At 44.3% G+C, this 26,610-nt stretch overlaps 1 protein-coding gene across 1 annotated transcript in view; it reads right to left on the bottom strand.

Moving 5' to 3' along the window:
• Positions 1-1,138: 1,138 nt before the first annotated feature.
• The window catches only part of LOC144934612 (receptor tyrosine-protein kinase erbB-4-like), a 247,651-nt gene continuing 222,179 nt past the window's right edge, over positions 1,139-26,610 (bottom strand). Inside the window, exons 24-27 of the mRNA XM_078860618.1 lie at positions 24,213-24,310; positions 20,194-20,361; positions 11,762-12,092; positions 1,139-4,244 (exon numbers count right to left, since the gene is read on the bottom strand). Of these exons, the coding sequence (XP_078716744.1) occupies positions 2,608-4,244; positions 11,762-12,092; positions 20,194-20,361; positions 24,213-24,310 (2,234 nt within the window). The 3' untranslated portion in view covers positions 1,139-2,607. The remainder of the gene's footprint in view (positions 4,245-11,761; positions 12,093-20,193; positions 20,362-24,212; positions 24,311-26,610) is intronic.

Below are 26,610 nucleotides of genomic sequence, written 5' to 3' on the forward strand. Positions count from 1 at the left end.
ATCTGGCAACAAAACTGACACCTTTTTTACAAGGAGTCATGTTTGCATAGACCACAATACCTGCAGTCATAATGCAAACAAAAAAAAACAATTATCATATTTTTTACTGGCAAATGGTGTAAATGCTTACCCCGAGCTCTCATACTCTGATGGTGCATTGTCTTTGAGTTGTGCGCCTTTTGGCGTCATCTGGTCCAACCCATGTGAGACTAGGCTCTAAGGAAAGCTGTCTCGGGTGTGGACCAATCAACTTTAAGGACAGTGCATACATTATCAGAGTTATGTTTTTTTGTTTGCATTATGACTGCAGGTATTGTGGTCTATGCAAACATTACTCCTTGTAAAAAAAGGTGTCAGTTTTGTTGCCAGATAGAAGGGTAAAAAAACAATTATCATGTATATTCTTTATTGTCTTTTTTAAAATAAACTTTAAATCTCTTCAGTAGTTTCCCACCAACCTTGCATTGTTTATAGCGTGTAGTTTCCGATTTTTACATGCAGACATCCATAGAATATGGACACAGTTCATAGGCTGTTTCCCAGTGAAACCCAAGGTAGCTTTTTGATACAAAGCTGATAAATGTCACACATAAAGTTATCCAAATAACCAATTACCGACTTGAGTCACAAAGTTCCTGTTATTGACAATAGTCAATGGCAGTTCGATTTAAAATTGCTGAAATTAAACACACATCAACACCTTTCCGTTTGGCAACACTCACCCAGAGTCTTTGAAGTGTTTTTTCTGTGAAATCAATTGATTTGGATACATTCATAACGTGGAGTGAATGCTTGACGACGTCTTTCAGCACCACGACCAATGCTCCCATCACAGGCAGAGATGACGAGGGCACAACGAGCATTTTAAAATAAAGGAAGGCCAAAGTATGATACGTATTTATATAGAGTTTATGCATTAATAGTGCCCAATTACAAAGCATTGTTTTCATCCTTTAAGGAACATGGGCTGAGAGTAAACTTTTAGCCAACAGATATTCCCAAGTGGCGTCTTGCGTCGTCAATGCTGAAGATTGTCAGATCTGGACTTGCTTTGTTCTGTTCAGCACTTATTACCAAGCCATAATTTGTACACACAATAGTATAATGTTTTGGGCCATGCAGTGTTGATGCTAGCAGAATTACAAATGGCATGGGCCTGTCACTGTACATGTAGCGCAGGGCACATAAACAGTACAATGAATGACGGTTCAGGCTTCAACGCGCTTCATGTGAAACATTTACTGGAGACATACTTCACGTCATGCCTTGAATTAATATGCAATTGGAATAAGCTGCCAAAAGCATCTCATTTTAATCTCCTTACCAATTATAAAACACACCACCTTGAGGGGCAATGCGGGCGCAGTGAATGAGCGCACAGTTCCGTGCTGTTCTATTGGCCATGCTCTGCTGCCCTTGTGTTCTATGGCTCGTATAACTTACTCGCATTATTGGCTTAATGAACAACGCAGCTCTGTCTGATCGCGGCAAAGTAATGTATTGAAACTAAGCGTGCCCACATGTAAGCGAATGCTATCACCTTGGGTCGGTGCAGCTCACCGTGACCCGGTGGTAAGCAAGGGCGGTCCGTCACATCGTTGCATCTTGCCGTAAAGAGGCCCAACGCATGGATTTTCAAATATTGCATTTCTGCATTTTTGTTCATTAAATAAGGGTTTGTTTACACTAATGGCCTGTATAAAAAGTGCAGTCGTGGTATTATGGTAAGAGAGGCAGGGGAAATTATTCTGGGCATCTGCTGCAGACTAGTGCCAATTTTAGGGTTGTTGGATTGTGGAGTGAGGAGCCTCAGAGCACTTTATTCAAACAATTGATCTCCAGAATTTAATCAGGGGCCTCCTGACCTCTTTCCACGCAAGCCTGACATTATCTACAATACAGTCTCCAGACCTTACCCACCCCTAAATCATCCAAACTCCTCCCCGCATCATCCAAATATGCTTCCTGACACCACCGACCAAACATTCCAGCTCTCTCCCTAGCCGGTGTTCCCCTGGTCTTCATTTCCTGCAGAACACCATTGCTACGGTCTTCCAGCTTCCCACTTGGGCCTGCCAACTTTCTCCTAACTCTTAACCGAGCATTGTGGAAGGTGAGAGACAGAAAACAGAGACTACTGGATTTTCCCAGTATCCTAGAACACTTTTATTTCCAGGCCTGAAGACCAAGATATTGTGCAGTTGTGGGTTATATTCTCGAATAATCCTCGCTGGGTTTTTTTTTATTAAAAGTGTCTTCAAATGAACATTCTGCCTTCAACCTCTACATCTACAAAATAGAAAGAAAGAGGGGTTGATACTCCCTTTAATTGTGTATGAGTACATGTGTGACTACTCATGTGTAGTACTCACACATGCATGTGTACCTCAGAAATGCTTAGCTGTGCTTAACATTGTGCACTCAAACTCACCCAGACACCCAACACACATTCATCATACAAATCGTTGCCATGTGCATCTGCATTTTTGTTGTCCTTCCCCCGCACCTCCGATCAGCACGGTTGGCTACGTACGTCGCAAAAGAATTTCAACACACATACATACATACATACTCCTCAAACAAGAAGCGATACAGCGGAAAGAACCCTCATACCAACGTATCTCTGGTACCATAGCAGGGCAAGGTGCTTGTATTACTTCCATCTTGTCTGCTGTTGACCAAGCCATTACCAACATGTCCATTCTGGTGCCTGGGCCAGGACACCAATGAAGCATGCACAAGGTTGTCAGGTGTTCCCGTGGGGCCAGGAGGTCCCTCTTGTTGGTTGGACACACTCGACACGCACAGTACTCGGCTGCTTGAGCTCACATCATTTTTTCCTTGGACTGGGGCATTGGTGGACTGCCCATTATAGTGGGATGGCTTAACGAGTTGATCGCTGTAATTGGGCAAGCCAACAGCTTGGAAGGCGTTGCCAGTCGGGTAGGAAATCAGACTCTGGCTCATCGGAGCGGGAGTTGTGACAGAGCTCATCAAACTGCTTTTCAGATTCCCTTTGTTCACACTTTGTGAAGGATCAACAACAGGATGACCTTGAGATGACGTTGATGAACAACAGCTCTGCTCTTTTGAGCTCCTCTGTTGATTTGACGGCACTTTGTTTGAAGACATTTTCTCCGGGTTCTCTTGAATGGATGCTTGCAGCGCTGCTCTGCTCTGTTCCAGTTGCTTTGCCGTGACATCATCCCCCACTTTGTTTGGCAAACTGTGGATCTGGTTTCCATGGGATGACCCTCTGGTGATCAGGCATCCGTAATTTGGGGGCTTTTTCATGTGGTTTTCATAGTCCGGAGGGCCACTAAACTGACTCCTAATCTTGCCACTAGTGGGGCCAATGTCGGAAGGAGAATGGCTCGTATGATCCCCATTACAAGATTGCCTGACATTAATATTGTCATAGTTTTGTGGTCTCATGGCCTCATTGTAACTTGGTGGGCATCTGACTTGATGATCGGCCTGAGCAGATTGATTTGTACAGAAGTTCCCATGACTGAGTGAATGTTTCATCGGTTCTGCCTGACTCTGCGTGTTTATCACCGGTTTTCCCTCGCCCATGGCGATTTCAGCATGACCCATATTATGATTCTCTGCACTGCTACAAATCAGCCCTGGATTTGTGCTACTGGAATATAGGCCACGGTGCTGACTCAAGCTTTTCCCATCATTTTCAGATCCATGTAAAACGGCACCACTCTCGTCATGACTGACAATGCCACTTTTAGTTGGACGAAATAAGAATTTCCACTGACTCAACGGATGCTGTGAAGGGATCAGTTTAGACTCCACTACCGCTGTGCCAACGTCTTCTTGCGTTGTCGGAAACCCCAGGGCACTGCATTGCAAAACGTCGCAAGCCTGGCTTGAATTGGGGATCACTTTTAACGAAAAGTCAAATTCACCGGGAGGGTTTGCACCGTAGCTTTTTTGACTCGGCACCTTGAAAAGCTGCTTTTGCTCCATGAGCAAATTGTGGTTTCTGTAGCTGGGTTTAGTGGACAGCGGACCTCTCTGCTGCACAGTGAGCTTGTTGTTCCTCCCTCCCGGGTAATCACCACTGTCTGCTAGGTCTCGGCACGTGTTGATGTACCAGGGAACGTTGAGATATTCGTTTGCTGGGCCGAGCCTCTCGCGTCCTGTGTTGCGATATTCCACTTCGCTTGGGGTGCTGTTTGCAGCAGAACAGTCAGAATAAAATGGATTTTCTTCAATGGGAATGAAATATTCTGTAAATATATAGAGAGAAAAAGCAATGAGTATGGTCCTGCAAGATTTAGCAATTAAAACAAGCAATATAATAACATTATATATTTTACAAAATAGATTCCTATAATTCTCGAGGACAAGGACACAATGGGTAACATAAAAAAAAACATTATTGCACACTGGCATTTGTGAGGGCCTCCCACACTTAAGAAGCCCTCAAATATGGCTTTATATGAATCACTATAGACTCATATGCAAGTAGGCCACCTTAGATTGCAGGTACCACAAAGGTTTCTAATCTATTTATCTGTTTTATCTATTTTTATTTTTCCAGGTAAGGCCCACTAAGCTCTATAGGTTCTTGTCAGAAGCGACCTCGCCTCAAATGATAGCTTAACAAAGTAGTTTATCATGTGAACATTTATAGCAGCCAAATTGATTCTAAATGTGGAGGGAAAAATCGGAGGACCCAGAGAAATATCAACGCAAACACGGGCAGAACATGTAATCTCCAAATACACAAGTATCAGGGTCGGGCTCGAACCCACGGCATACATTATCAGAGTTATGTTTGTTGTTTGCATCCCGACTACAGGTATTGTGGTCAATGCAAACATGACTCCTTGTAAAAAAGGTGTCAGTTTTGTTGCCAGAAAAAAGGGTAAAAAAACAATCATAACATTTACATTGCATGACAAACACGTGTTGATGACAAACTCCACACCCATTACATCTAACAACAATGAAATGTTCCATAGCCACTTGAAACTGATTTAGGTTCCTGAGACATGCAATTAAGTTGGATTGCATATAGAGCACATGTTGTTCAGACATTGGTCAATATCTGTTAAAATTAGCACTACATTGCATGTAACCTAGTAAAATGGGTGTTTATTCACAATAAGCTTGGATAATCATAATTGGCACTTTTTACGGTAACGTAATGTTTTGGCATTAATTGGGCAGAGACTACAAATATCACTCCACATTAAAACCACTCATTTAATGGTGACCCGAGGCTTAAACCCAGAATCTCAGAGGTGCATGGAGGAAACAGTATGTGTTTACAAGATATGCAAATATAAATCACAAACAGAAAATATACATCCACAGGAGTGCATTCTTCACACATTTGGTGGATTACCAACGGTAGAATGTTAATTTCACTTTTAATTTATTTCGTATTATCAGCTTTGTGGAAGGGAGTCCAAATATATAGTTTGTAAATACCAGGACAGCCATGCAAGCAAAGGGAGAGCTCGTTAGAATTTTGTATTTAATTGAAGGTCATTGTTGCGCCAGTGACAATGTACTATTTTAAACGATGTCAAAGGATCTACAATGTTCATATATTTTGTTAGAAGCAGGCGCATCCCGCAATTTCTTGCTCAGTCCACTGCTGGCTGAAGGCCCTCCACCAGAGGGGGATCTAGAGGGCCCCTCTAGAGGATTCTTAATTTATTTGTGGGACAGATCACCGCTCAAGTAAGATGTGTGTCGTAAAACCCTCCTCCACCCGACACAGCCAACACATAAAGTTTGTCACGTGAACAAACGTGCCAACCTATTACTGCTTCAGCAGCATCTCTGTGTTGTGTGAGAGCAATCCACAACATTTAACGATGTGGTTTGACTGGTCGTTGCTGGTAGTTACAACCAGTTGCCAGAATTTGTCAATTGCCTGATGATGCTGGTTGTAACTACCAGCGAAATTTCATACCCAATTGTTAAATATTGCGAACTTGCCTCCAACACACCGGTGAGCAAGGTGATGAATGACATTCAAATAAATAAAACAAATACAGCTGTACTTTAATCGACTACAACTTTAGTTGAATAAACCACTTTAATACACTTTGTTTTCAGAAGTTGTGGTTTAAACTATATTTGTACTTTAATAGACTGCTGCTCGTAAAACAACCACTAATCTAGGTGAGCTATGTGATGAACATTGATATACTACGATGATGCTGAAGACAAGTTTTAATTTCGATAATTCAGCAGCTCATTATTGAGTAATACTATGAGGGGAAATGAAACATTATTTGTTCAAAGAGAGAAATAGTTGAAGTTATACCCTACAGCAAACTCAAGAACTCAGTCTCTTACAGCATAATCTGTCACCTGAAACATCACTGCTATATTACATTGAGTCCAAATACGGTCATGAATATAGTTAATTTTTAAAGTGCTAATATTCACATCAATAACGTTTCTGCTTTCATTGCTACAACTCATGCAGCAATTACTGTATTTAAATAATTCCTCATCATCATTATTACTATTGTTATTACTCCCCAGGGTACTTCAATATTATTCCCTTAAAAGCTTCACATCGGGCTTTGATTGCTTTGATGGTTCTTTGGGAACCGGGGGGACCAAAATAATTAGAGGCTGTGCGTCGACTGCGATGCTTCCACGTGTAAACGGTCGCTCGCGCCGCCTCCGGCCTTGACACATCACCGGTGTTTGGACAGGTCCAGGCACCACCATCGGGGCCCGCGCACTCCGACTTTCATTCCCTTTTACAAGCGCGGCATTGTCAAGGGTTCGGAAACACCCAAGGTGCAAACTGTGCGCCTCAAAAGGTCCGACATTCGTGCTTTGTTGCTCTACAATGGGGAAGCATTTGCAATCAGGTGCGGAACACGTGGCCTTAGATACTGCAATGTTAACATCCTACGTGACTTTACCGGAAGAACCAAAGAGTATGGATTCCTGCAGTCACGAAAGCTTCAAATCAAGATGGGGTTAGTATTATAGCCATAATTATCACAGTAACCTTAACTAAAACCCTGCCTCAACATTAATTTCACAAATTGTCACTATTCGAGATTGGGATTTTTTTTACGAATAATAACAATAAGACACATCACATGTACACTGCGAAGTGGAGGCTGTTGGTCTTTAATCGTAGCATACACATGCTCTCTCGGTGACGATCTCCCTGCTGTAAAGAAGAGCCATTGCTCGAAATGTCACCTATTATATATTTATATAGTTTCCCCTTTAAGGGTGGTGTTATTGATGAATGTGTTGCGTTGTTGTTCTTTGTGCATGTGCACCACTGTCATCGCAGTAGTCCAAATAACATGCTTTGGTGAAGAAATAAAATTTGCAATTTCCATATTTCAGTCATGAGCTACACGTTGAGAGGCGATCAGACCCAGTCTCTGGTGTAGGGCTGCAACACTGTCAGATCCGCGTTTATCAATTGCTGCCAAATAAATTTGAATTTCTTATTTATTACTTAATCATCCCCGTTAATCACACATTCACTGTATTTATAATTACTGTATTGGCTGGAAGCATGCGGCTGCTGATGAAGGGCGTTTGAGAGCCTGCTAACAACCCACTGGGTAACATTTATTATAGCCACAAAAATTGCCGTGAAGATGCTGCATGAGATACGTGCAAGTCATGCTGTGGATGAATGGAACTTTAAATACACAACAACGTCTTATAGGACCAGTTGCTTAAAGCTCGGTTCCGAACAAACGCGACTGACGGTTTTTTTTTGCCGATACCTTCTTGAGTATGTTAACATGCGGGAGAAACCACAGAGAACCTGGTGAAAGCACGTGCATTTCAGAGGATAACACATAGGTCCTGAACCTACTTGATATACTGCCACACAGTGGCCACCGAGCACCTATGCAGGTGGGTGACCCCCAATTAGCACGGTTGACTACGTACGGTGCGAAAGAAGTTCAATGTCTCGTCGCAGTGGATCAAGGATACCCTGAAGTCCTCGCTGAAGTGCAGACTAATCAGCCTTCAAGCACGGGGGGGGGGAGCATCAGGCTGCCGGCCGCCTAGGGCACTGCTGCATCCACCAGGCCGTGGCCCACTTTGAGATCCACCGTCTCGATGCCGAAGCGGATCGCCGCCAAAAAAGAACGGATTCCACTTCCGTCTGAGACCGCGTGGGGCCCCAATGCCCAAAGGTCTGCGGATCCAGAATTGGACTCCTCAGCCCGCTCAATAGCAGCCTAAACCTGATGGGCGTCATCCTTGAATCCGAGGGACTGCACAACTCGGGCATACATTGGCACACGATTGTTCCACAGTTTTTTTCTTAAACAAACTTTGCCCAAGTTGCAAATCTGGTAAGTTTGTCAATTATAAGTTGATGCTGAAAGAGTTGTTTTTTTCTGATTAGGCTCTACAAAGTGCAATAAGCCCACGGCCATCTGAAAAATTGGTTAGGCTAAATCCAATAGGCGGATATAGCTTGGGGGGTGTTGATGGATTACACAGATTGCATCTTGCGTGTGATACTCTCCAACCTGCTGGGCTGCAAGGTAGCCTGAAGTTGCAAGTGCAATAAGTGGATTTGCTACTTATCTGTATATACTTGGAGGGTTATTTTTGAGTGGCTTTTGAGGGTTTTCTCCTAGTATCCTGGTTTTCTGCAACATGAAAAAATTGTCCCTTCTGAAATGACCTTGTGACTCAATGAGATATAATCTTATATTATCCATGGCTGTATTATTAGTGACTACTTGTGGCACCAATTGATAAAAAAAATATATTATCCACAGTTGGTTTATTCTTATTATCTGTGCTTGTTCCAGATAAAGTGACCAAGAAATAGAACATTCATCCTCATGATATACGATTAACCATGGACTTCTGCTCAAAAAGCAACAGTTATTTTTTGTCGACAGGCATGAATAACAAGTGATGAATAATAAGATTCACCAATATCGCCGCTACTATCAGCATGGTTGAGAATGTCTGTCTGCGTTGCTATGCCTCATCTACAATAGTTGACATGGACATGTATCTAGGCCTGGGCCGTAATCCGATTAATTAAGTAATTAATTTACTCGACCAATAATTATTGGTCTGCTTACTCGACTAAAAATATCATAACTGTTCACACATGTCGCTAGATTGGAGGTGATGGGCGGGGCATGGTGACATCATCACCATCATCACTAGCCGTGTCACACTGGGCGTGGCTTGTAGGGGGTTTCCTGCTTTCGCGAAATGTGAAGTCAATTACAATCTTTAGTCGATTAATTAACGTCATCAACTATGCATCCCGACTCTACATTAATCCCACGTTTCCATGCTGCCCTAGACAGGTTAACCAAATAATGGAGGTGCCCCACGCTTCATCCAGCAGTGAGCATTCTGCCAATCCATCAACGCAGGGTTGTAAATTCTGCATTTCTGCTGAGAATTCAGCCAGAAAGCTGCACAAGGTATCAACTGCCTTGGCTCTATTCGAGTTTGGTTGGACAGCCTTGCACTCGGCATGCTCGCGAATGAGCCGGTTTGTACGCGCAAATACAGGTTATTCTCACAAGCTGTTCGTGATGTCAAGGGCACCTTAACCTGCTATATATGTTATAAAGCAGTGTTATTGATAACGGTGGTGAGGGTATGCAATCTAAAGCTGTATGTCGGTATATACTGTATTTACAATCACAATTGTGTCTTCCTTATTCAGAGTTTTAAGTGTACCTCATTAAACGTAGAGCCACACAGAGGCTCACAATTGATTGACTAAATGTATCGGTTGAAAATTTGTATATAAGCAACAGATAATCACTAGTTTCATCCATTTTGTTAATCTGCTGATGAATAAAGGTCTTCCCCATGCTACGTCAATGGGATGTTTGACCATACTTCACCACAGTGGTCAATGTTTGCTCGCGAGGTAATCCTAAGTGCGGTTCAGATATCGTACAGCGTCTCTACGCTTTGCTTTAGTCGGCGAAATATTATTTGGGGCATTTGGTTCACATTGCAGCGCGCTAACCATTGCGCCACCGCTCCACCTCCATTAGGTATACACGCGTGGATAAAGTGTCCCCCATGCTCCAAAAGGATTTGGAAATGCTCGTCCCCATTCTTGATCATGCGCAAGTGACAGAAATTCTATATTCCTATTGCAAAAAAACTGGTTTCTTGACAGGATGACCGGTGGTGCTGAATCCCTACATTTTATTGACCCAGGAAAGATTATTACAAGATTAACCCCCCTCCCCGTCCCAAACCAGGATTTGAACTCGTGACCTGCTGATTTTTTAGTTGAACGTGGACATATGTATACACACAAAAACAATCTTCGCATTTAATTTCCCGTAGAAACTCGGTTGTATCGCTGACAGCTTCTGTGATTAAATCTTGAACAAATTATCTATCTACCCTCATGTCCCATTACACTGCATAATGTCCCACACCGCGGGAGCGAGCTCGCGTCTGGATGCCATTTAAATCATACATGAAAAGCACAGAATTGAAATCGACTGCATAGTGCTGGGGTATTGCCTGCGATGCCAATTCCTCGATTTTTAGGCTGGATTTACGCAGCTGCCCTACCGATGTTGACAGCATTTTGATGCCATGGAGGGGACCCTAATGGTGACAAATGTGTCTATAAAAAGAAACCGACAGCCCACGCACATCAGAGAACGACAGAAAATGTTCGTTGATTGTAATCCAGTCCCTCGCTAGCATGGCTGTTAGGAGGGCGCTGGGGTTGACAACAGGTCTGGAGATACAAACTATCTTCTCTTAATGTCTTGAGTGCAAAGGAAATGCTAATACTGCAGTACGACCTAAAGCACTCCTCAAACGAAGACAAAGCAGGCAGGTTAAAATAAAAACATACTTCGAGAGTTTCTATTTAAAGCTTTCGTGACTGCAGGGATTCATCTTCTTGGTTCTTTCGGTAAAGTCACGTAGAAGGGAAATAATAAAATAATAAAAATAAAACGTCGTGAGAATTATTTTATTATGTTTTAATCTTATTATTTTATTATTTCCCTTCTACGTGACTGCTTGCGTTGTGGCCGAAACGTCGTGAGAAGTATTTTATTATGTTTTATTTTTTATTATTTTATTATTTCCCTTCTACGTGACTTTACCGAAAGAACCAAGAAGTTGATCAGTGCAGTCTTTTGTTTGCAGAGGCATTCGTTTTCAATCATTAATAAATATGTATACACATATAATACAAAACGTTTTATTTTCTGTGCTAGCTATTTAAGTTAAAAAAAATATATACCAATGTATTTTCATTCGACATCCATCATCTGAAGAAATCATGAAAGAGTCTGCTTCGAATTTGAGCAAAAACTACCCAACTTTTTTTTAAATATTATTAATCAAGACGAACAAAACTCACTATACTGAAGATGAGAACCTGGTTATGAAACATGTACTATAATTAGATTTAATATCCTGGAATTAAAATCCAGTTGTGCTGATTCAGTTCCTTAAAGCTGATAAAGCGTTCGAGTCTCTTTTCAATTTATTTGCTTTTTGCCCCCAAATTACATTTCAGTTGTCCAACCGAATCATGGTCATGGCATGAAGACATTTCAATTCACAACTCTGACATCGAATCAGCCCACGAACTACACAGCCACCTGCTAGATGCCTGTGCCACACAACCACCACCTTGAACAACGCATTTCTCATTTCCGATCCGAGCTCTGCCTCATCATCGCCCAACTATAAACACAAGTGTGCCCCGATGCTGGATGTAATCCAAATAAATAAACAAAAACACACTGACCACACAAACCGGGAATGGCCTTGCTTGTGGCTGGAGTGGCATAGTCACCGCCTTCCACCTTAGAGGGGAGCGGCTCTGAGTGGAAGCGCGTGGGCTCCGTGCTGTAGCGCTGGGCAGTGCTGTCCTGCCGGCCTCTCACGCCGAGAGGCTGAGGCTGCTGCTGCTGCTGATGGGCAACAGTGCTGCTGCACGCGGACTCCTCAAACACGTTGCACGCGGACGCCTCGCTGGCGTGGGAGCGCTGGGACGAGCTGCGTGCCAGGAAGACGCTGCCCCCCCACGTCTCCTCCTTCGCAGCTCCCATGCTGTCCTTCTGAGAGGCAGCGCTGGCCTGCGGCAAAGGGCCAGGACACATCGGGCCATTCAGCACATGCCGACAAGAACGAGATAAATAGTGCACAGCTCATTGACTCGTGGACATCAAGGGAAGAGACTCGCAGAAGGGGGTGAAGGAAAGACAATGAGATGCACAGGAGCAAGGCAGGGTGGGTCCTGATGTCAGTGTGGCCTCTGCACACGTGCCTGCAGACAACGCTCAGTCAAGAGCACGTGTGCCAAAGCTCTACTACATTATTTTCCCGTATAAAATATGAAATAGACAGCACTGGCCGCTCACAAAGCGATACACAGCCTAGCTCTTTGGTGTGCTGGCCCCCCAATCAAAACCATTGCCCCCCCCCAGCCGCCAATACAGTTATCTCAAAGGACGTCTTGGGAAAAACCAAGAGAGGGTGCAACCCTAGGTCCACAGTTATCATTATTCTCTTCTCCAAAATCGCATCCACTTTACAGCCAAATTAAAAGAAAAAGTGCCGCCGGACGAGGCTTGTTCTTGGCCGATGGCTGCGAATGCTCACGCACGGCCGCGTGTGTGGCCGCAGACAACGCCTCTGATGCCGCTTTACTGTAGAATGCATCCCGGTTCACGAAGCCTTCCTAATCAGCTCGAGCAAACCACGAGGCTTCTTCAGATGAATATGCATGTGGTCCAGCTCCTAATTGGATCAGCTCGGTGTTGCGTTGAGTCGAAGCGTGCAAAGGGAATGGTGGGTAGACTCTCTGAGGTGCAAACATAACCTTCAGGAGAACCCCTTTGCTTTGTTAACATGTTCTAATACATATTAACTATGCCAAATTAACAATTTGTGATTTTTTGCCGTCCCTCTACTAATCAAAAAATAAATGTAAGTTGTTACGAAATATGGGCAAAAGCAACACAGTAGGAAAATTTTCTGGAAAAGCCGTGAGCTTAAATACAGGTTGGAGGTTGACTAAGTCCATTATTCCTCCGGAGTTGATAAAATCTGCATAATTTTCTTCTACGTGACTTTACCGAAAGAACCAAGAAGATGAATCCCTGCAGTCACGAAAGCTTTAAATCGAAAAATAAAATCTGCATAATTTTACGGAAAATCTGCCCCCTCATTGGTGCCCTTAATCCAGTATCGCAAATTCCACATTCCTGTGACAGGTGTCCAATCACTCCTTAGAATAATTGATTTTTCTTGCTGCAAAGTAGTGAATCATTTTATCTACCCAAACGGATGATTGGCCGATTCAACCCAAAACTGGGAACTGAACTTGAAGCATTCGGGATGTAAGTTGAATGCTTTAACCACAGCACCAAACTGGCAAGAGTTTTACAATTGGAACATAATTTACACATCCAAGGTAAAACACAAGATGGCTCATCTTCTTGGTTCTTTCGGTAAAGTCACGTAGAATGGAAATAATAAAATAATAATAATAAAACATAATAAAATAATTCTCACGACGTTGTCCATCGAACTTTGCCGCTTCTGCTCGCTTCCCACGCCACGTGAGTCATTCGAACTAGATTAATTACAAAGGAGGTAATTAAATAACTCCCCACCCCTCCAATTAGCACAGCAAAAAAAGTTTGACGTACATTCATTACAACTTGAACTAAAGCCCTCAGCGTCTCGCCGTGGTGTCTCGTGAATGTATCGTTCCTGCAAACACAACTGCAGCACATTGGCCACTTCATGTCATACTGAAGCAATGCCTCCTGGAATCTCTGGCAATGTTGCTGACGTTGTTGTTGTTGTTGCTGCTGCTGCAGTGTTCTGAATTACTTTGCCAGACTCAAAGTGTAAATATGTTGTATTGATGACGTATATCACTTTTATGTTCATGGAAACTTCGTGTAACATATAAGCGTGCCTTCTTTTCTCCCGTGGAGTAATTCATGTTATGTAAGAGATAGAGTAACCCATAAATACTCTATAGTGAGAGACCTGAAAGTCATTATAATACACTAGTTCATAAAGCCTATCTTTGCTAGGTAAAATGCCATTAAATATACTAATTAAACGGATAAATATGTTTTTTTTTACGATCAGACACGAACAACTATAAAAAAATAGTATATTTCCGTAAAAAAGACACGAAAATTGTTGACGACGTACCCATTGGAAACCGCTGAATTGAAATATTGTTCTTTTCGATCAGAAAGAACACAGTTAATTAACTTAATACTCGATGAGGGGAAGCTCCTATCTTTTACCGCTTTCGAATTATTCAGATTTGAACATCAGAAAATGTGTATTTTTTCGTTTAAACCCGCTTTAATCCGAAATATCTCCAAAACATAGAACAATGGTTTTCACTTTCATCGCATTTGCTGTTTAGTGCTCTACCAAACGAAAAAAAACGCAATCATATTTTAAACGGTTTTTGAATGACAGCCACAAACATGTTCATGGGGCACTAAAATTAGAGATTTGGGGGCCTTAAAATAACAACTCTCAGATTTTCAGATTTCTGTTGTTTATTTCCTAAAAGCTACATATGTACCAAATTGCAGCTTTTACTTTGTTGGGAAGTACGCTAGAAGTGTTTGAGACATACATACAGATTAAGGTCTTCATTTATATAGAATATATATCTCTTGTCTGCTCACATCCACTAGTGGCCATTCCTTAGACTGCTGTAAGCTAATATACTGCACCCTATTATTAAAGTTCATTTGTTAGAAATAACACATTCATACATAGTATACCTTATATTTTGCACATTTGAAGTAATATCTATATTTTTCAGAGCTTGAAGATATATTATATAAATCTGAATTTAATAGCATTTTAAATACATGCATAATCCTTTTTGCACAAATGTAAAATCTTCCAATATGATAACAGTGCCAAGCCTTTCCATGGCCGATCATTTTTAAACCAACTCAATTGAACAAAGACCAGTCCATCAGTCTCTTTGTCTTCTGCATTAAAAAAAAATCACAGAAATATCATCCTGCCAGCAACAGTGATACAAATAAAGAAAACCCCAGCTTGTTAAGATACTCTTCATTTACAGAGCCCATCAGCCAACTCTCCGTTCCTTCAGAATCAATAAAATAAAAAATAAAAATTGTAGAAAATCAACATTGGCTGTCCAATGTAGAGACTGGCTCCTGCCATGGCAATGCAGATTTTTCACCACGAGCTCAGATCCACAGCTATCGATGAGAACCACTAGGGGCTCATTAAACACAATACACTTTGATGCCAAAGTGTAGATGTGTACGTTGAATCGAAAGAAAAAAAGCACACAATATGCAGTTGCAAATGTTTTGATTTACAAAATGGGAATCATTACCAATGCACAAAGAGCCACACACTTGCTGATGGGGTTCTGAAGCAGTGGGTAAATTGGCTGCCCGTGGTCCTCGGAGATTGAGACTCTCGCTGTCTCGACAGAGCAAGGACAACTACTGGGGTAAACAGGAGTGCGGTGCAGCGAGATGCCTCCTATCTGCAATAATATGGGGCACTGTTCAGAGATCACGATATCCGTGTTCATACGTGAAAATGATTCCTCTTGCCCACGTAGACGACCGCAGATTACAGGCGTGGTTTGCTGCGACTTCCGGTTCACTCCTCTTACGCATTGAGCCGTCTCAGGTAAGAGGCGTCAATGCAGTAACTCCCAGGGACCATTCCAGTGTGTCATCGCCTTGTCATCTGGTGCCATGGGGTCGAGTACGAACTCTGGAGAACCATCCATGACCAGCGCCTTCCACCTTCTTCTATCCTTCGCTGCATCTCGGAGTTCGGGAAGAGTGGAACCTGTAGAGCTCCTCACCTCGTCTGGACACCTCGTCGGTGACCCACCGCTTCTTCTTCTACCACCTCCTCCAATGCCAAGCCATCGGTTTTTTCTCCAGCACTTCATTCCTCGTTACACGACCGGAGAAGGGCATTTTCTGTCGTTGTTTCACGGACGATGACTTCCAACGGAGAAGACGCCCCGCGTCGACCCGTTCCAGGATCGACGCGTTTGTCCTTCTGGCTGTCCCACGCACCTCCTGACGTTCTCCTCCAGCACCGCATCTCAAGCGCTTTGATCTTCCTCCTCTCGCTCATCCTCACCGCCCACGACTCGCATCCATAACAAAGCAACTGGTTGCACCAGCGCCTTTGCCGTCCTTTCATCAGTCTCGGTTTGTTATGCGCCCCGTCTCTCCAGACATTAGCCAGGCCTGACACGGCTGATCTTCCCAACACCAGTCGTCTCTTCTTTGCAATCTCCATTATCTTCAAGCATGGAAAGCTAGAAACACGGAACTCTTCCCCCACTTCCACCTGTTGGTCTTCCACCCTGAATGCGTCTTGCTTCCTTGGTTGACATCACGTTTGTTTTCTTGACGTTCACGAAAAGATCAGCTTCCTCACTCACATTCTTCGCAGACGTCATCAGTAATAAAGTCGTTTTTTTTATTAGATCGCGTAAATGTCAATGTGTCGTTAACCCGCCACCACCCGACACAGACCAATGAGTAAGGTTTGTCACGTAAACAGAATGTGCCAATTAGTGACTACTTGAGCACACCGCGTGTGTGTTGGAGAGTAAACCGACAACTTGAGAACTGTGACGTTTCGCTGGTGATTACAACACGCAGCTTTGATGAAGCTGTGGATAGATTCTGGCCACGAACGTCGTCAACTGTCACAGATACGAGGAAGTCCACTGTTTGAGGATAATGAATATACGGTTCATTGTGCATATTCATTCAGATAGTCAATTAATTTAGGCAGTCAATAAGGACATTACATGCAATTCTTTTAAGATTCAATCCCTTGTGGACCTTATGCCTTTTGCATAATAATAAATCTGAGGTACACTGTGCCTTTCATCAAACAACCACTCCAAGGCACCTACCGATAAAGCTATTTTTGTACATAATCGCAGCGCTCTAAACTATTAATCACACGGCATTCGTCCACCAACCATTAAAAAAAACATTGCTCATTTCCTAAAATGCCTTACAAATGGCCCAAGTTTTAAGGCCTGAATTGACATTGGACGAAGAAGACCATGACCAGAGTGGCTGAAGATAATTTGACGCAAATTATATCACTGGAACCTGCCAGAGACAGATGTGTGCACCTACCGGATGGGAGATGGTGCTAACTGAAGATGGGTTGCAAGCGATTATGAGTCCCATGGCACATTTGAGATCTTCTTCAACTGCAAACCAATGCATCTGGCACAGTGTGCTCAAATTCCTTACTTCGTGGACTCAACAAGCAGCTGCATTTTGAACCAGCTGCGATGGAGAGTTGGGATAGGAAGAGTGTCGTGAAGTGTGGTAATCTCGATGGGATGTGACAATTGCATTTATGTGGTTCCTTTGTCAACGCACAGCCTGAGGTGTGTAGTATGTATGTATGTTGAACTTACTTTTCACCGTACGTAGTCAACCGCGCTAATTGGAGGTGCCATATATACACATCAAAACCATTTTTCAAGTTCATGGATTTGTTTTTCAAGTGAGTGCATCATCAAGTATCACAACCTAGATTAAATGTGCAATGTTTTCGATCAACTATAACCAGCATACACAAGTCCAATATTCAAGGTGTTCATAGTGGTGGCTATGTGCGTGGCCTGTAATCCAACACTGCGGAGGCGAGGGTTGTGGTGAAACACCCTTCCCATGGACATTGAGGTCGCATCCCCTGGGCTTGCCAAGAAAAGGTGGCACAGCAAAAATGTGGACTCCACCTGTTCCCGCACCTACGATTAGCACAGTTGGCTATGTACAATGCGAAAGAAGTTCAACATACATGTATATGTTCCAACTATGTGGGATAGAGTGTTTCCCCCTCACGCGCGTAGGTTTTGTCTGGGTGCTCTGATTTCCTCCCACATGTAAAGACGTATTAATTGGTCGAAAACACCTGAATATACGTTTAGATGAATTGCCTCACGAAGCCAGACTGTAAATGCAACTGCCTTTCCTCTCAACCTCCCCACTACGTCTACATAACATGTTTAATCTCTTAATTTATATTTAGTCTAACGACCTAGAGTCTATTCTCAAGTGAATTTCAAAAATCTTCCTTTGGCCATTTTACTAATTAATTAGAGTGTTTCTTGTTGGTATTCCATTCAGAATGTTTGTATTGATATTCGGTTATCCCTTGCCTTATTAATGTTGTATGATATTTGCCTGTGTAAAGTCTAGAGATCCATTTCAATTAAATGCCATGCCTTTTGTTTGATGAGACAATAGCCCATCAATGTTATCCATTCTCCACAAGAGTCGAGGTGTCACGGCAGTTACAGTAAAGTTAAAGGATGTTCATTTTATTTTTATAACGTTTATTTGGAGATTGTTTAATTCTTGTCATTTGGAGGCATGACACCAGCAAACAGTGGCCCACATTATAACAATTGGTCCCCCTAACAATTTGATAAATTGTCAAAATTCTGGGTCACGATTCCATTCAATGTACGTTTATTGTGGTGGCGATGGTAAAGAATCAACCGGATGGGTTTCTCTAACCAATCACAACAGTACAGGCTCTTCATTATAAAATTAAGTTTTAAAACCGCACAATCCTCGGAAACAGAAAAAAATAGCATGTACAATTGTAGCTATTTGCTCGACTTTCTTGGAATGTCGTTTTGATCAAAGTGCTATGCTTCCATGTAAGGATTTAAGAGATTATCCATGAATATAGTGACTGATGTGAGGCATCAACCAACAACACCGTCTTAAGATTTGCTAGTCAAGTCCCATACCTTACGCTTACCGAGTTAATTAGTCAATTCGTTTTCAATTACGGGCAGCAGAACGCATGAAACAAAAAAAGGTCCAGAGCTCAGCAGAATTAACTTTCAATTGCGAAAATCACACTCATTGGACGTATTAATCACGAAGATCGGTGTGAATGGAACAAAGTGCTGTCACACATCTTGGCGCAGTATTATACGGCAATCGATTCCTACTTGGCTGAGATCGTCCAACATGCAGAGGGCACTGAAGCAGCTTGCTGACTGGCATCTTAGCGCAGTCAATATGACAAGACGCACACTCTGCAACACGCTTTCGGCATGCAGAACGTGCAATTCAAATAGATCACGTACCAACACATCCATGGTAGAATGCGTTAACATGCATCAACATTTAGTTTGTCATATGCTGTTAAGGCTCACACAATGATCAGTGCAACCGTTTAACCTTGTTGGCACGAATGTGAAAAGATCCCTGCAACTATATGAATTACCCTTCTTTAACAAATGTGAACTCAATGGTTTATACCTTCTTTTGTGAAACCAAGGTCACATACAAGAGTGAGACCATCGAAAAACCCACTGTACATAAACGTATCATACTTTATCAAATAATTATAATTAGACACTAATTTTAACTCCATGGCTTCAGGTCTAGCCAACACGTTCATTATACAATTAAGTAAGTTATACCAAAAACATCTTGAGTGATCTTCAATAGCACATAACAGAAGCGTTGGATCAACCACAAGTGAGATAATGGCACCGGGGACTCTGAATAGAAAGTGTCTCTCCAAAGTCATGCCAGACAGGTGGGAGTTTAGCGGGATGAAATTCGTGAAATAAATCTTCTTACGACCAATTGTGAGCGTGTGTGTAGTTTTTTCTGACCAAGCTCAAGCTGCTGGTAAAATTGTAATTCCATAATCACAGACAGCGTATTTTAGTAATCTTTAAATTATCATTATCAAACCAACACTTTCTGGTTGGTCTCAGATGACAGCACGTGACTCACAAGCAGAACCTTGTGAGGTCAAAACCCGAGCAGGAATGAAATCAGCCCATCGTTAATTTCAGATCATAAGTACCACTGAGTAGGAAGTCAACAGTGGTTATGTTAAGGGGAGACTCGTCCCTACCATAGGAATGTTTACACCCATGAATCAAAGTCACAAAAAGATATGAGCACCACCCCACGCTCGCTTGATCAAAGAGGCACTTGATTAACCCAATGGGTATTAATGGGTGCATTTAAAACCGCTTCTTGACACGCTCTGGCCTGTTTATTAACAATAAGCCCGAGCCACAGGAACATGCAGCACATCATCTCGTGTTGCCACGTTTCAAGACTTAAAATGTTCTCTCTGTTCCCTTCGCTGCAGGCCGTTCCTCACCACGTCAGAGGCAGTGCTGGCTCGATTACTGGAGCTGCCCTTGAAGAAGGGCTGCTGTGGCATGAGGTACTCCTCAGCATCCACCAAGTCTTCCAGGTCCTCCTCCGCAAGCAGACTTTGCAGGAAGCGGCTGTCCGATGGGATGGGAAGACTCATGCGCTCATCTCCCTGCAGGCACCGGATTCAGAGACAAACATCCACCGGATAGCCTGTTACAGCACCTGTGAAGGCCGGCACGGCGCACGAGGGGGTGGGTGGCCAACACCACGGCTGACCGCCTTTGTCTCCCAAGTAGCGATGCTTACACACCGCACCAGGTACTCATTTGAGGCTGAGTCAACCTAGGGGAGGCCCAGGACTGGTTCAGATAATCATCACTGATTTTGGCCGTGAGCGGGAATCGAACTCGGGTCGCCAGGTTCGTAGCGCTCCGCTACCGCTCCGCACACACACAGACACACACAGACACACACAGACACACAGAGACACACACAGACACACACAGACACACACAGACGCACACAGACACACAGAGACACACAGAGACACACACACAGACACACATAGACACACACAGACACACAGAGACACACATAGACACACACACAGACACACACAGACACACACAGACACACAGAGACACACACAGACACACACAGACACACAGACACACACAGACACACAGAGACACACAGAGACACACATAGACACACACAGACACACACAGACGCACATAGACACACACAGACACACATAGACACACACAGACACACACAGACACAGAGACACAGAGACACACACAGACACACACAAACACAGAGACACACACAGACACACACAGACACACACAGACACACAGAGACACACATAGACACACACAGACACACACAGACGCACATAGACACACATAGACACACACAGACACACACAGACACACATAGACACAACAACAACAACAACAACCGCCATTCGCCACTAAGTGGCGGTGACGTCACCACGACGCTTGTGCCAGGCCATGTGCACCCTGAGGCCACGTGAAGTGTCGAACGCCCGCTGGCAGGAGGTCACGGGGCAGACCCAGGTGCCACGGGTCGACTGACCGAGATGACCGAGACGAGTGGCTGATGCACCACCTGTGCCCCCTACTGTGCCAACTTGCTGTGCTTTAGCCACCCAGCGCTCCGCTCGTTGTTGTGAGCGTCGCTCCTCCGCCCTCCGTTGTTGTTGGAGGGCGACTGCCTCCAACTGCCCAGTAGCGTCCTTCACGAGCCTCCTCCACTGAGGCCGATCTTGACACCGCTGGTACCAGTCATCGGCAAGTCCACTCAGCTCCACGTCCTCCTGTACCACATCACTCCATCTCTTCTCTAGCCCGTGCCGCGCCCGTTTAGCCCCCTCGATCCGGCCGAACAAAAGCTGTTTAGGCATGCGGTGGCTGGGCATGCGGGCTACATGACCCAGCCAACGCAGCCTTGCCTGCCGGAGGAGCTCACTGATAGGACTTTGCCCAGATCTTTCAAGGACTTGTGAGCTCCTCACACAATCCAGCCTGGTTAAACCCAGGATGGATCGTAGGCAGGCCAGCCTAAATGTTTCCAACCGGCGAAGATGCTCCACTAGGGGGGTCCACGTTTCGCAAGCGTAGAGAAGGGAGGGAATGACCGTGGCCGAGAAGACCTGAAGCTTCGTGCGGAGCGACAGACCAGGTAGCTTCCACACAGCGTTACGCAACCGATGAAAAGATATTGCCGCTCGACTGATTCGGAGTGAGACCTCTGCTGATAAACTGGAGCCGGTCATAAGCACACTGCCCAGGTATGGGAAACTCTCCACTCTCTCCACAACTGCCCCATCACCGATTGGGAGTTGTGGGGGTGGAGTGCCAGATGGTACAAAATACCCAGGCAGGTGCTTAGTTTTGGTGGGGCTGATGGTAAGGCCCCACCTCTTAGTGGCACGCTCCAGTCTCAGCAGCAGCGTCTCCAACTCCTCTTCTGAATGAGCAGCTATTACCAAATCATCGGCATACATAACGTGGTTGACCAATAGGGAGCCATCCCTTGATCGCACCCGGGCGTCGATCAGCCTCCCATTATATCTGTACCAAATGGTAATTCCCCCGGTACAGCTATTGAAGGCTTCACGAACTACGCAGTCGAAATAGATGTTAAATAATGTGGGAGCCAGAGGACATCCCTGTCGCACCCCAAGGTGTACAGGGAAAGGCTCCGACTCCCGGCCACGTAGTTTTACCCGGGCCCGCTCACCATCATGAAGGTCCTTAATGATCGTGAGCAGAGGGTCAGGGACTCCGAAAGCACGAAGAACAACCCAGAGCCCAGTCCGACTGATGGTATCATAGGCCTTGACCAGGTCAATAAAGCAGAGATGTAGGTCTTTTTGGAATTCCCTACACCTCTGCTGTAGCAGACGGACATAGACACACACAGACACACACAGACACACACAGACACACACAGACACACACACACAGACACACACAGACACACAGAGACACACAGAGACACAGACGCAAACTCACTTCACAGCATCAGCACCACTCTGTTTGCATCTTGGGCAGGGTTGTGGTCATTCACTGTACACAGGGTGGCCATCGCTGAGGTATAAAAATCAGGGGACATGATGGCACTGCATCGGACATTCTCGTCACCAACACACAGGCAAGGGTTCTAGACCCTTTTATTCCACACACACCCCCCTCCTTCATGCACCGTTATCTCACCTCTTCTTCCACTTGCCGAAATGTCAAAGCTATTTATGAAGGCGCAGCAGAGGCAACTGACCGGCATCGACCGCAGAATGCAATGAGCAGTGGTCATCACTGATCGAAGGGATGCCACAGTGGGAACTGCGCGAGGCATCGGCGCTTGGGCCGCTTGCGGAATGATTGATCGGCCGCAACTTCTGGACGGAGCAGCGGTTTTGAGGCACCGCGTGGAGCTGCGTGCGGAGCGACGTACGGCCTGTGTCGAGAGCTGGTGGCTTCCTGGGATGTTGCAGGGCACTTGCGTTAGGAGGCAGCGTGTGACGAAGTTGGGAACGAGGTGCGCGCGGAGAGCCGCGTGCTTGCTGCCGCTGTGCAAGAATTGCATTCTGTGCTACTCTGTGCAGCCCTTACATATACAAAAAGGGGAACTCGTCTGCAAGCAGATCAGCTACTGGTACCAGCCTGTCAGAATCATGATCTTCATTTAGACTGCAGGAGGAACTCGATGCTTAGGGGCGGGTCCAGAGCGGTACAACAACAGCCCGTGTTATGGTGGACCATGCAGTATCAATGTTGGGTGACTCATACTTCAAGACAAATGCCACCACCTATGATGCACCTCCATCCATTCTACTTCCCCGATTGACTTACCTCTCAGCGTGTGTCACCCACTTTTGCTTCACATCATGAGATGTAGTTACACGAATACACGTTCTCAATCCTCATTGTATTGTAGTTATTTCCGCATGGGTAGTCCTGTGCCACAAGACTTGTCAAGCAATCGGAAGTTCTTGAGTTGAAATCCCAGTCAAGGCTCAACCGAGCCCATCATCCCTTCAGGGTCAATACACTTGGTGCCGCTGTACGTGGGAAGTCGACAAGAGGTTGTTCTAGAAATTGACAACTTTTAGAAATGTTTTATTGATTCCTGTCATTTGAATGTGGAATTTTCAATACGAGTACTCGCTTAGGTCCACTGATACATTTTTCGATTTAAAGCTTTCGTGACTGCAGGGATTCATCTTCTTGGTTCTTTTGGTAAAGTCACGTAGAAGGGAAATAATAAAATAATACAGCAATTATTCAACAACAGACATTTAAAACACAGAAAACAGCTCTCCGATCCGTATTCGCATTGTGCTGCGTGTTGCGTCAATACAACCCGAAAAGCACAACGTAGACCTTTACAGCACGACTGCGCAAACCAGCGCGGTGGTAATGCAGAATATTACGTGTGCATTTCCAGGTGGAGGAAGGCCAGAATGTTGTGCCGGGCGAGGTCACTGCTCACCTGTATGACCAGGTACCGTTGCGGGTCACGTGCCATCTTTGAGAACTCCACAGCCAGCTCCTTGAAGCGAGGCCGACTCTCAGCGTCAATCATCCAGCCTGAGCAGGCACGGAGAGGCAGCATTCACAAGGGGAGAGAGAGAGGGACACGGGCAGGCAGGATTAAGTATTCATAGAGACGCAGACTGGCAAGCACCAATTGTCAACACAGAGCCCGACGGAAGAAGCTCCTAGGGTTCACAAAAACAGACAGATGGGGTCACGGTGCATTCATGTTCAGGAGAACAGACTAATTCAACTGCTACAACCATCATTATGACGTTGCTATCAAAGCACACACACGCGTGTTTTATTTATCCAGATGAAATGGGAAATGACACTTACAGTCATGTGGAAAGGAGTATGGTTATAAATAATACAGAACAACAGGGCCCAGATGTGTACATCGGTTGAAGGTTATGTGAGGTTATGTATTTTCTATTGCAAACTAGGCTACTGTACATGGTGTGACTATACTGCTCTGGTCTAACACCGTTTGAGACGAGGCTCAAAAGAAAGCTGTCTCTGGTGTGGACCAATCAGTTTCAAAGACAATGCATCATATATTATCACAGTATGTGTTTTTATCTTGATTTGAAGCCTTCGTGACTGCAGGAATCCATACTCTTTGGTTCTTTCGGTAAAGTCACGTAGGTATAAACATAAAACAAATCACGACGTTTCGGGCGCAACACAAGCGTCCGTCATGGTCTGCTGTTGATGCAGACTGTTTAAAAACAGTCTGCATCAGCAGCAGACCATGCTTTCCCACCTGTTTGCATTTTGACCACAAGTATTGTGGTTAATGCATACATGATTCCTTGTAAAAGGTTTCAGTTTGGTGTTTTGTTGCCAGATTAAAGGGGAAAAACCTATTCTCATATGTTGGTACTGGCAAAGGAGGTCCCATGATGTACACTGCACAAATATAAATGAAACAGCATAAGCAAAAGCACTATTGTGCTCCTCGTATCACGAAACAAAGGTGTGTATCTCTATTGCGTGCTACGGGGCAGTGCTACGCATGACTTGCATCGTGGGAATACAGTAATGAAAATAAACGCGTACAATTGAAAACATTCGAAGCGTACATTTGTAGCGAACACACTCATCCCACGAGGACTTCCCAACATCCACTCGGGCAGCCTGCATCCGTGAGTGACCTCACGACACTGCCGGAAGACCGCAGACCGCTCGATGACCCTCCCAACATTCTCTGTCATGTTTCTGTTTTACATTTGTGATCCTAAAATGGATCAACATTGACCCAAAGAGAAGTGAACCGTCATTGCTCACGTTTTATCCTGAATGCTACTGACAAAAATCCAATAGGCGCTATTCCAAACATTTAAAGCCCTCGCCATGAATCTGTTAATGGATTCATTTCAGTGAGTGATGCTTGCCCAGTTCAACTTTTAAGACACAGTGCATGTCGATAAGATCATTCCCCCCTCTTGGAAATTTCACTATGAGTGTCTACCTTCGGCAATGGGTAATATTTGGCGTGATATATTGTTCGGAGAGAAAGTACTCTCTTAATGGGCATTACCCCTTTGCTATAATAACGGTGTGCACCAAGGGGGACATTAACATACTCATAAAGGGACTGGAAATCGCATAAAATGTAATCATTCTACCATCATCATCCTCATCATCCATCTCGTTGTTTGTAGAGGCCCAGCAACTGAAAAGCCATAAAATGGCATTGGTTGTAATGTCAGACTTTGCTATTTCGTTTTCTGTACTAAAAAAAAATATGACAATAAAAAGAACAAGTGCTTTGACATTATTTTCTAAATAGCCATGAAATGTAATAGATTATATATATTTTTTATATTTTTGCAATAAAATATGCAGCGGCGTGTCGTGCACGATGGCTCTTACAATATTAATCTCAACGCTACAAATCCCAACGCTACCCGTGCGCATATTGTAAATTGTCAGAGATGTCTAGAGAGATACTGTTTTTCAGCTCTTTTTTGCAGTCTTGCTGATGTGTGCATTTAACACCCGCATTTGAGTGCCCTAATGGGTGGCATTATACCAATCTTTTTAAAATGTAGTCATCAGCATTGTAAAACATGGCACTTCCTTTTTCCACAATGACACGGCACGACCTAAACAGTTGAGCAGGAGGGCACGAGAGAGGTGACACTTGTTGACAGACCCAGGCCCCCACTTTTGACCGGAAGTATTTTATTGAAGAAGCAATCAAACGAGGGGAAGGTACAGCGGCGTACGCTCAGACGGGGTTGGCGGGGGGTGGAGTGTAAGGGAGTAGTTACACAAGCTCGCGAGTTGGGCTCCCACACGTGGGTGGCCGATATCCGTGGGGGGGAGACAGCGGATGGGTGATGCCT

Source organism: Lampetra fluviatilis, chromosome 10, assembly GCF_964198595.1.
Source record: "Lampetra fluviatilis chromosome 10, kcLamFluv1.1, whole genome shotgun sequence".
Classification (NCBI taxonomy): Eukaryota; Metazoa; Chordata; class Hyperoartia; order Petromyzontiformes; family Petromyzontidae; genus Lampetra; species Lampetra fluviatilis.